The 10941-nt window shown below is 42.6% G+C and overlaps 2 protein-coding genes across 3 annotated transcripts; one reads left to right on the forward strand and one right to left on the reverse strand.

Annotated features, from left to right (window-relative positions):
• Positions 1 to 4: 4 nt before the first annotated feature.
• Positions 5 to 5428, reverse strand: cactin (cactin, spliceosome C complex subunit). Of its 2 annotated transcripts, none has more exons than XM_022754940.1 (10): positions 5108 to 5428; positions 3834 to 4482; positions 3597 to 3692; positions 3360 to 3505; positions 2990 to 3152; positions 2126 to 2240; positions 1737 to 1929; positions 1458 to 1580; positions 852 to 1231; positions 5 to 723 (listed from the first exon to the last, which is right to left on the reverse strand). In XM_022754940.1, exons 1-10 carry the CDS (start codon positions 5410 to 5412, stop codon positions 233 to 235), a joined length of 2661 nt encoding a protein of 886 aa, XP_022610661.1. In that variant the 5' UTR covers positions 5413 to 5428; the 3' UTR covers positions 5 to 232. The 2 variants fall into 2 exon arrangements, with proteins under 2 accessions (XP_022610661.1, XP_022610660.1); XM_022754939.1 differs by having other exon boundaries at positions 852 to 1234.
• Positions 5429 to 6077: 649 nt separating this feature from the next.
• Positions 6078 to 10580, forward strand: LOC111229058 (ubiquitin-conjugating enzyme E2 R1-like). Its single transcript, XM_022755219.1, has 5 exons — positions 6078 to 6834; positions 7416 to 7502; positions 7611 to 7708; positions 8448 to 8582; positions 8688 to 10580. Exons 1-5 carry the CDS (start codon positions 6649 to 6651, stop codon positions 8896 to 8898), a joined length of 717 nt encoding a protein of 238 aa, XP_022610940.1. The 5' UTR covers positions 6078 to 6648; the 3' UTR covers positions 8899 to 10580.
• The last annotated feature ends 361 nt before the right edge of the window (positions 10581 to 10941 follow it).

Here is a 10941-nt window from a genome sequence, read left to right on the forward strand (position 1 = left end):
CATAGAGTAAAAAAGGGAAAAAATCTTTAATGAGTAATTTTTTTTTTTTTTCAAACATTACAATTAACTTTTTTAGACACAGTACAGATTTGTAGCTTTAACAAACCGCTTTTCTGTGACAGTAGCTGAAACAATACAACAATGCAAATTGCCTGTACAATCTAAATAATATGTTGTGTATGATATGAAACCCGGTGACTGGTGCTCTTGGTCCATCCTGGTATGTGGCCTCTTATCTCCTGTAGCGGTACCTCTTGAAGTGGAACCACAGCTGGAAGATCCCATTGGCGAACTGACAGCGGAAGCCGTGTCGATGCGAGTACTCCCATTCCCTGTTCACAATCTTGAAGGCAATGTCCTCGTAGGGCGGGCCCGCGTGGAACCTCAAAATCCCAAAGTCCTTGTTGTCGGGACTGGGCTCGAGGAAGTACTGTGGGGTGGAGCGTTTGTCGATCAGGTCCGGGTAGAAGATGTTGAACTTGTATCCCTGGACGATCTTGGGCGGAGGGTTGTCGAAGTCGTAATGCGTCTGGTTGTATTTGTTCCACTCGAAGCCTGTGTGGACCCGGTTGAAGAAGCGGGGTTTCCTAGGGCGGTATTTGTCCGCCCACAGGTACATCTTCCCTGTGACTGGGAACTCCACACTGAACTGGGCCTCATCATTGCCCATGCCCTCTTTTGCACGACGCACGAAGGCGTCCTCTGCGCTTTCGCTGGCGTCACCTGATAGAAAAAGAAATCAGGTTAATACCATATTTTTCATGATTTCCTACAAGCTGGATGATTTATTTTCTGCATGCACATATAGTTTTCTTTCTCTCTGTATGTGTGTTTTTGTCATGCTCTCATACCTGTAACCTGTAGCTGTCTGCGTGCCAGCTGCAGCCTGTGTATGTCCTCCTCGGGGGTGATCGTGTGCGTGTCCAGCGGCAGCTCAGAGGACATGAGGAGCGTAGGACTGTAGCGCCCTGAGTCGTACTCCGCCTGGCTCTGCTGGATCAGGTCCTCCTCGGTCAACACGGCCTCCACCACCTCGCCCTTGTCCTCTTCATCCTTCCTGTCACCCTTTTGTCCTCCATCCTCATCTTGGTTTCCTGCTGTGGATGTGGATGGGCCAGCCTCCTCTTCTTCATCCTCTGTTTCTCTGTTCTTACTTTTAGTGGAGGAGTAAGATGATGACCGCCCGGGCTCTTCTGTTGCTGCCTCCCTAGTTTGCTCTCCCGCTCTCTCCCTGCTGAAACATTTAGGGTTATTTTCTTTAAGTGAGGAGTCATTGCATCCACAAGCTTTTTTTTTTTTTTTTTTTTAAACCTTTTTTCAGGTTTTAATATGCATCCTCAAAAGAAACACAGAAGTGAGAATGAATGTAATGTGAAGTGAAATCCCAGGTCACAATGAGACCATCAGGTCTCTACAATTTCTGGATGTGAGCAGCGTGTGGTTTCCGGGTAACTTACTCATCTTCATCACTCTGTGGCTCCTCTTTGATGATGGGAAACAAAGGTTCACTTTCCACTCCCTGTTCCTGTTTCAGCTTAAACAGCTTCTGACGCAGCACATCTTGGTGTCGCTCCCTCAACCTGAAACATAAAATTTGTAGTTTTACACCCACAAAATTCCACTGCTGAGTTACTTAATGTAACTGGGCAGTTTGCAATCTGTATAACTTCTTGCCGTAAAATGCTAAAGTGGCATTTCATTTATTTCAAGAGCAGAGGAACAATGGGCGTTCCAACCTGGCTCTGGCCATGTAGACTCTGACTTGCTGCAGAAGACTCTCCCAATAACCGATATCAAGATTGGATCCTCCAGCCCGAATCTTTGTCTCAATGTTCAGGTGCAGCGCCTGCAGCTGGCTGTATGTCTTTCCTTTGAACACCGTCTGGACGTCAGTGCTAACAGCTGTGTTGATACCCTCACGACGATCACCTGAGGTTTCAAGAAAAAACACAAAAAGGAAAAAAAACGTGTGGTTGAGCATGATTTTCTGTTGCATTCACCACAGTAGTAAAATAGGGCAGGTGTTGAGTACTGACACAGATGCAACTTCACATACAACATCACAGCAGAAGACAAACAGAGCCTAAGCATAAAACCTCTGATGATGTTATGGAAAATTGCATACCTGGTCCTTTCCCAGAGGCCTCCAGTTTTCTCAGTTTGCTGATCTCGTCCTCAGTGATGGTCGTCATGTCTCTCCAGAAGTCCACATTTTTTCCTTGCTCCAACTCCATATACACCTACCAGTGTAACAACACTCTTACAGTGAACCATGTACAGATGTTCATTTTTATTTTTAAAGGTGTTAAAACAACTAATACAACATGGCCTCTGTCATGTTTAGGGTCAAAATATCTGTAATCAGTTTACCCTTAAGAGCTGGGTGATCATCCAAAGTCTGCATATGACTTTATTATGACACTTTTTATAGTGACAAAACATGGTTCACATAATTCATGTCTAAATGAATAAGTTACTTTAAGAGAAATATGTCACAGCATGATATCTCAAATATACTCCAACCAACACTTTTTTGAAAACTTGGGTAATCGGTGCCCCCCAGTGGCATTTAGAAGAAAAGACACTGTGGCAGAAATATCTGGCTCAGGGGACACTCAGATGATTCTGCTGAAAGAGAGAGACTGTACTGACTATCAGCGGGATTGTCTAATTTTTCTACAAATAAAAACTTGTACCGTCAGAATAATTTAAAAGATGCTATAATCACATAGAAATTCTAAATATAATGGCTTTACCGTGCACAATTTATTTTGAAATGTTCATTTAAATCTCAATCTTGTTCAGACTTTGAGGTGATTACCAATCTCTTACCAATTTCTGCAACTGCAATCTTTATGGTGCACTTACTCACAGTATTCTAGTTAATTACATTACCACACCTCCCTTACAAAAGTTATCCTGTGTGATTAGAGCTATTCTAAGCCACAGCTATACAACATTTAGCCTTGAAGGTGACTTAACAACACACCTTAATGTCCTCCAGCAGGTCATCCATGTCAGTGACTGTGAGTCCGTTGAGGAAGGTATAAGGTTCATGCATCTCCACGGCGAGGTCGTCGTCCTCCGCACTGATGTACTTCGCCAAAAGATCAATGGGCTTGGCACGACCATCACGAATTCGAATCTTAGACCTAAACACACACAGCGCACAGGAATGTCGAGACAATGCGTGTAAGTATTCAGTAACTGTTGTAAGAACCTCTGGAAGTTAACTGGAGTAGTGCAAACAAACGGCTCACATACAAACGAGGTGGATAACACCACAAAAGAAATCCTCTGCGACATGAAAAGGGAAGGCTGTCAATGTGGATATGCAGTAACTGTTGCTGAAAACTCACCGTAGTTTGGCCTGGTGCAAATGGAAGTTGTCTTCCTGTTCAGCCCACGTCTTGAAATGCTCTGCCTCTTTCTCTCTCTGCAGCATCTCCAGCTCCGTCTCTCTCATGGCTTTCTCTCGCTCCCGCTCCAGACGAAGCTGCTTTACCTACATTAACACCGGCAGTGTGGTTAATGAAAGGGCTGTTTCTCATGACTCTGTAACATTATACTGTCACAAAAAAGCCTTCTGCTCATACCTTCTGCAGCTCTCTGCGGTTCTCCTCCTGAATGCGTTTATTTCGTTCTTTAAGGTCTTTTTCTCCGAGATGGCCAATGCCTTTCATATCCAACGCCTGAAAAACACACACACACACAAACAAAAAACAAAGATTCTTGAATGAGATACAATATTAAAGTCAAGTTATGACAGGAAACTTTACAAACTTCTGTGATTGAACGAATCAGTGACTTTAGGGAGCCGCTCTCCAACTCACCTTCTGCCATTTGAATGTGCCTAATAAATTGTTGTCACCAAAGGGATTGTCTGCATTGGTGTACCCCATGTACTCCTCACTCCAACCCATCTTCTCTCTCCTTTTCTTCTCCTTTGCTTCCTTCTTTGCCAGTCTTCTGGCTCTCTTCTCCTCTGGTGTCTCCAGAGCTTTCAGCATATCCCTCTGTTTTTTCTTCTCCTCCTTTTCTTTAACTGCGTGGGTCTCGCGATGAGACCCCGAGCTATCGGACGACTCGGGTGAACTGGAGCGCTGCCTCCCTCTGTCTCTGTCAGCCCTCTCTCTGCTTCTTTCACTCCTCCCTCGTTCCCTATCTTCACTCCTCCTCCCTCGTTCCCTATCTTCACTCCTCCTCCCTTGCTCTTGGCTTTTGTCTCTCTCTCTTTTTCTTTCCCCGTCTCTGCTGCCGCCCTTCCACCTGTCTCTACCTCTGTCCCACTCCCTCCTTTGTCGGTCTCTGGCTGGACTCCCTCTGTCAGGGCTTCTCCGTCTTCTTCTTTCTCTATCACTGCTTCCATCATGGGAGTCAGAGCCTGACATGGACCTTCCAGTTCTCCTCTCTTGAGATGTTCCTTTCCGGGTCTCCATTTCTCTTCTCTTCCTCCTCATTTTGGGATCATCTGAATCAGAACTGAGACAGAAAAATTGATTTAGTACATTTTCATTTTCGCTCATTGGTAAGCACCCATATATTGGAGACTAAAGGGACATCTGTTCTTTACTATTCAGCAGAGAAATGTCAGCAGACTCTAACAGAGGACATGTAAGGAGTTTCCTGTGTATGATCCCTAATTCCTTGAAGAAGTAAACCCACACTCTGCAGGCGTTCTCAAAACTCTTTGATAATTAGCTACTGTGTTAATATTTACTGGCAGGTCTTCACATTTACATAGTGGCAGAGATGATCTTCAGACCAAGACTCACAAAAGTTACCACATTGATTTTAAATTTGCGAAAGCATTCAACCATAACAAACGTCAAAGGTGCCAAACAACATCTCAGCCAATCTTTAATCAACTGACATGAGAGTTACAGTACGTGCGAACGATATAGAAGAAAAAACCTGGGCCTAATAGTCACGTGGTCCTAATTAGTCAATAGAATTTACAGCTTAACACAATCATTACTTGTTTTACTATACTCAAAATCTTGAACCACCGTGTGTACCATTATATCCTGTAACATCGAACCGGAAAACGTGTAAAACATTGTACACCAATACTAACCAGCTAGCACCAGACAGCGGAGACAGTTACCTGGATGATCGACCCCTCGACTTGCTTCTGGGGCGGTGTGGTCCTCGCCTCCTGTCGCTCTCAGAGCCGCTTCTGGAACCTGGACGGTCCCTGTGTTGAGGCCGACGTCTGGCAGGAGAGCCATTGCTGGAGTCCCTGCTGACGGACCGTGCGCGACCACGGGCGGTTCTTTTCGATTCCGCGGACCGACTGCGGCCTCTCCTTTCCTCCGGCGATCGAGACCTGCTCACTCTGGACCTGTTCCGCCGATCCCGGCTCCGACTTCTGGACCTGGAGCGGGACCGACGTCGTGACTTCGAACCCATCGCGAACTTCAGTGAGGGTCCGACTGGCACTCTGTCGCGTAAATAAGAGGTAACAAAGAAAACAGTTTGCTGTCCTTACAGTGTAACTACAACCTAGGCATTTGTGAAACACTTAATGAAGTAGGTAAACATCCACGTCAGCCTTTAATATTATTAACAAAACAATACGATAAATTCTCTGGTTACAAAATTAACTACTCAGGCAGTAGAAAGCCACCTAAAAGGGGCTATTTACAATGTGGCGCAGAGTAAATACATCAGGCGGACAGATTGGGGGAAAAAAATAAAAATAAATAACCTTTTCGTTTAATTGCAGTTTTTACAGCACAATTAACATTCAAAATCGAATTACCATCACTGAGATTTGACGTTGTATTAAAATAATTTGAGAGTGAAAATAGGTCAGAGCAGCTTTTCAGAAACACAAACAACATTCGCGTTTTCGTGACGCCGTGAGACTGGCAAATGTAGTTCTCTGAATTCACTTTGAAATAAAATATCCAAGAAATAATGGACACAACTAAACGAAGTCCTATTGGTTAAATCTGAGTTTATATAACCAAGTCCTTTATTATGAAATTGTGTGGCTTCTTAGTTGCTTTCAGGGGAAGAAGTAATGTTTACAGGTTAAATTGAACTACAAATACCAGATGACACAACGCGCCATTGCCTGTTTTGAGGGGAGAGGGGACTCCTTTCAACAACATTATTCTTTACCCAGTCCCGTGTTGGGACATTATCAACTACATATCTGACCATATTAGACCAGTAGCTGTGTTTTCTTTTCTACTCAGGCTCTCGGAAGGAGTTAGAAACTGTTGGTGCCACAGTGAACTCGGCTCCAGCTGCTCGGTAAAGTAGAGCTTGTCAGCTAGCTTATATTAGCCAGGCGCTACCAGTAGATTTACGGCTTATATCCGTGGCTGCCCTGCCAGGTAGATCAACTGAAGCTCGGGACGCCGGTCAGCCACAATGGTTTGGCCTGTTCACCAGTTTCTGAGTATTGACATTGGTAAATAATTCATCTAGTTTGGGAATAAATCAGCGCAAGCTTTGTTCAGCTTGTGCGCAGCCTGGCTGGTTTGGCCTATTGCATTGTCTCCGACCATCGAAAATACAAGTTGTTCTTCAGTGTCGGTAGGTTGTTTGCCCAGTTAGGCTAACTTAGCCGTGCTCGTGTAAACAAAACCCGTCAGCTGTCGACTCTAGATAATCTTGAAAGCTATCTAGTCCAACATGGCGCAACACGACCCCTCTCATGTAGCCAGTTCACAGAAAGCACTCATGTTGGAAATGAAGAGTCTTCAGGAGGAACCTGTCGAGGGGTTCAAAATAACACTGGTGGACGAGGCTGATTTGTACAACTGGGAAGTGGCCATTTTCGGACCCCCAAACACTCATTATGAAGGGGGGTATTTTAAGGTAAGAATAGAATACAATTTTTTTTGAATATCGTCTTTGGCACATCTGGCAGTTCATTAAAACATACAGCACATAATAGCAGCAGGGACACAATGATGCTTCCAAATAGTAAACACAATATACACATTTAAGAAAACACCATAGGAAAGGAGAGAAAAAAGACTTTCTAAGCAAGCCAGTTTCCCGTGGGTAGGTGAGAAAGCTTTTCCAGGAAACACTTAACCTTCCTCCTCACCCTCTGTTCCCAAAAAGCCCATAGTTGGCTCTAATGCCATCTAATTAGTTTGTTTGAACCTTCATTCACTGTCCAGGTTGCCATACTGCACCATGCAGTTATATGAGAGAATTATGAACTACTTTAAAGATTGTCAAGCTTGCTCCAAAGCTATTGAGTGGTTTGAGCACTTAGAATACATGCATTTCTTAAAAACATAATCAACATTCACTGAGAAACTTTTACAGATAAGAGCACCACTCATATGACAACACCATCAATAACAATCAGGCCTGTTAGTAAAAATTGTCTGATATTGTAGCAATACAGTTTACAGCTAGATGTAAAGGTCTGTTTTGTGTCCTAGGCTCGGATCAAGTTCCCTATAGACTACCCGTACTCCCCTCCTGCCTTCCGGTTCCTCACCAAGATGTGGCACCCCAACATCTACGAGGTGTAGTATCACAGCCTGGCTCAGTTTTGTCTTCATGCTTGTGTGTGCTCTTATTAATGTCTACACGATGCATCAAATATTGAAAAGAGTTGATTTTCTCTGTTTTAGAATGGAGATGTGTGTATTTCTATATTGCACCCTCCAGTGGACGACCCACAGAGCGGAGAGCTGCCTTCAGAGAGATGGAATCCCACCCAGAATGTCCGGTTAGCACACTCCCTCATTATCTCTCCTCATATGTCTCTCTTTTCTGTGTAGGCAACCTCCCTGCCTTGTCCTACCTCAACCACTTCAATAATTTACCTGACTCATACCCTTATCACATGACATTTGTCTTCAGTGGAGTCTCTTCAGAAGTTCCCAGAATCTAACATTGAATCCATACCTGGGTATTCAGCACCACATGTGTAATGTGATCTGTTTATGAACAGAGCTGTCAATAAACATCTTCCTTTTGTTTGCTTTAGAACTGCACAATGTGTAGCTATTACAGCTCAGTTTAAAACATAACATTTTTTAATATTTCCCTTGTTGAAATCACCGCCACATCAAGAAATTCTCCATTACTGATCAAAAGATAAATAATTGTAATTTTGGGGATTATGCTGCAGTCACATCTAGAGCAGCTCATAGTGTTTAAAATTTTATTTAACCAAAGGTTAATTAAAACCCTAACCCAAAGTTATTGGCAGATAAATAACTAGTGAAAATAATCTACTTGCTGCTCTGATTTACATAGCTCTGTTGAATATCTGTAAAATACAGGTTATAAGAAAACTGACATAAGTGAGAAAGTAGATAAAATATTCCATATTTGTTAATCAAATAAATAATTTATAATAAATAATAAATAGTCAATGGCCATATCTCTAAAGGAGGGTATTTTGTGACAGTGTTTTAGGTTTAACGACCTTATTTTCCTCTCACCTCTGTGTTTTCTTCCAGAACTATTTTACTGAGTGTGATCTCGCTGTTGAATGAACCCAACACCTTTTCTCCTGCGAATGTGGACGCTTCCGTCATGTATCGTAAATGGAGGGACAGCAAGGGCAAGGATCGGGAATATGTAGAAATCATCAGGTAAAATGTCATACAATACCATCATAGCATACCAAAGCTGAAGAAGCTCTTTCTGAAGAGTCGGTGTTGTCTTACCACTGTGTATGTTCTTTATATCTCTCTCAGGAAACAGGTTTTGGCCACTAAGGCAGAAGCTGAGCGTGACGGCGTGAAAGTCCCCACCACGCTGGCCGAGTACTGTGTCCGGACACGCATCCCGCCTCCCGATGAAGGCTCCGACCTCTTCTATGACTATTACTATGACGACGATGACGTGGAGGGCGGGGATGGCGACTGCTGCTACGATGAGGATGACTCAGGCAATGAGGAGTCATGACATGCTTTTTGACAGCAACGCAATCTAGCTGACATATGCTACCCCCTTTTTTTCTGCCCGGGTTGCCAGATATTCGAGGTCTACAACCAAGAAAGATTTGAAGCTTCCCACTTTTAAACCAATGAAAAGAGCTGTTTTTTCCTAAATCTCTGAAATATTCTCGGAGGTTTAAATCGATGCATCGTTGTGGAAGGGTCAGACCTGGTAAGATTTGCACCAGCACAAAAGTCACCAGTTTGTCCAATTTTGCAAACAGTTTTCATCACCACTTAAAACCTTATTGAGAGAATAACTTAAACTATTACGTAATCCTATTGAGTTGGTCAGTCCCCTGTATAGTATAAGGTGTTGTCGGATTAATACCACTGTCAACAATAGCAACATTTGCACTGGTGCAAACACTTCCAAACTTTTCTCAGCCTCTCTCTTTCATATCTTTATTTCCCTAATTGTAACTGGGTGTTGCTCACCAGTAGTTGATCTAAGTGACTGATGAATGAAGAGGACTTCAAGCAGCCTGTTTTGTGTTGAGCAGTGTACTGCAAACACACCGAACCTGACATTTCCGAGTACCACAGTCTGTCTCGCTTCAATAGGACCGGACATGAATTGACACGGGACGGTGTTTTCAGAGTTCCTGTGCATGCCACAACATCTTTGGAAGCTTTGTGTCTCTTTTACTGGTGGACAGTGTATCTACATCATGATCTGTTTTCAGCTCAGTGATAACAAGCACTTGTGACGATGAGGGACTCTCTGCCTGGAGGACCGTCTGGTGAGCTGAGTCAGTGGGTCAAATTCCTCATGTGAACATTTTTGCTAACATGAAATTGATCTTTGCTGTGTTTTTTCTGGTTACTGTTGGATGTGTTTCTCTGTCATTTTGAGTGTGGGGTTATGTTATTTGAAGTAGCTCAGATGTAAGAGTCATGTAGGATGACCAAGTTTTTCAAGCGGGGTGTGGGGCTGGGGGGTGGAGGGCAGAACTAATTACTGATCAGAATTGTATTTCTCCACAGGTTTGCTCTCTGAGTAGCCTGAAGGAGCCAAAGACCTAAACCAGTGTAAAAGTGAGCCCAAAATATTTTATGACTGTTGTATCTTTGTGTTTGTTTGCTCTCTTGCAAGCTTTGTAATTTTAGTCTCTTTCTTTGGGTAGACATTATGCCTGCAGTCTCTGCTTGAGAATGATTTTTGTGATGAGATTATTAGGTTTAATTGGCAAAAAAGCTTCTGTAGGAAAGGTGTCTGTCAAAAGGTGTTGTTGCAGTATCAGTCAGGATTATCAAAGTTTTTCAGCTCTGGAAGTGAAGAAGAAGAAGGCCACCATGTTTTATTTTCATTTCAATTCTTTGTGTTAGTTGAGAGTGGACAGGTTTTGATATAATTTTAGAGTGTATGGGTGTCCTCTGTGTCTATTTTTGCATCAGCAATATTGATTGTTTCATTGACTTAAATTGGGACTTCATACTGAATCTCTCAGGATAATAAATTACATATGACAAAACAATTCAAACAAGCAAATATTGTCCTCTTTAGGTGGTCTTCAGCGTTGGTTTACAGCTTCAACAGGAACCATAACTGATATGCACATGTAGCTGTATGGATGATCACCATGTTGTTTTATTCATCGTGTTCATTTTTTATTTTCGGCTATTTAAAACTGAAAAATAAAAATTTATTGGAAAAATATATGCACAGTGTTAAAAGTTTTTTGATTAACTGCTGTGATAATTTCAGTCTGTTTTTTTTTTTTTTTTAGCAGTAACCTGTTATTGGAGGTTACAGTAACATTTACTGTTACAATCAGGAGTTGCATCCTAAAAATACTTTTGAAATATGCACCATGTGTACATTTAGAGATGAGCTTTACCACAAGAACTTTCCTATATGAATGTAATTTGACTGTGTTTTCTATATAGACTGTACTGTGCTTATTCAGGAGTGTAGAGAGTGGTGCTTTCAAGTTGCACAGGAATATCGGCAATTGTTTACAACTGTCTCTAATTGTCCACAACTCAAAGCAACAGTCCACCCTAAGCA

This window comes from Seriola dumerili, unplaced genomic scaffold (assembly GCF_002260705.1).
Source record: "Seriola dumerili isolate Sdu_G_001 unplaced genomic scaffold, Sdu_1.0 BDQW01000226.1, whole genome shotgun sequence".
NCBI lineage: Eukaryota > Metazoa > Chordata > Actinopteri > Carangiformes > Carangidae > Seriola > Seriola dumerili.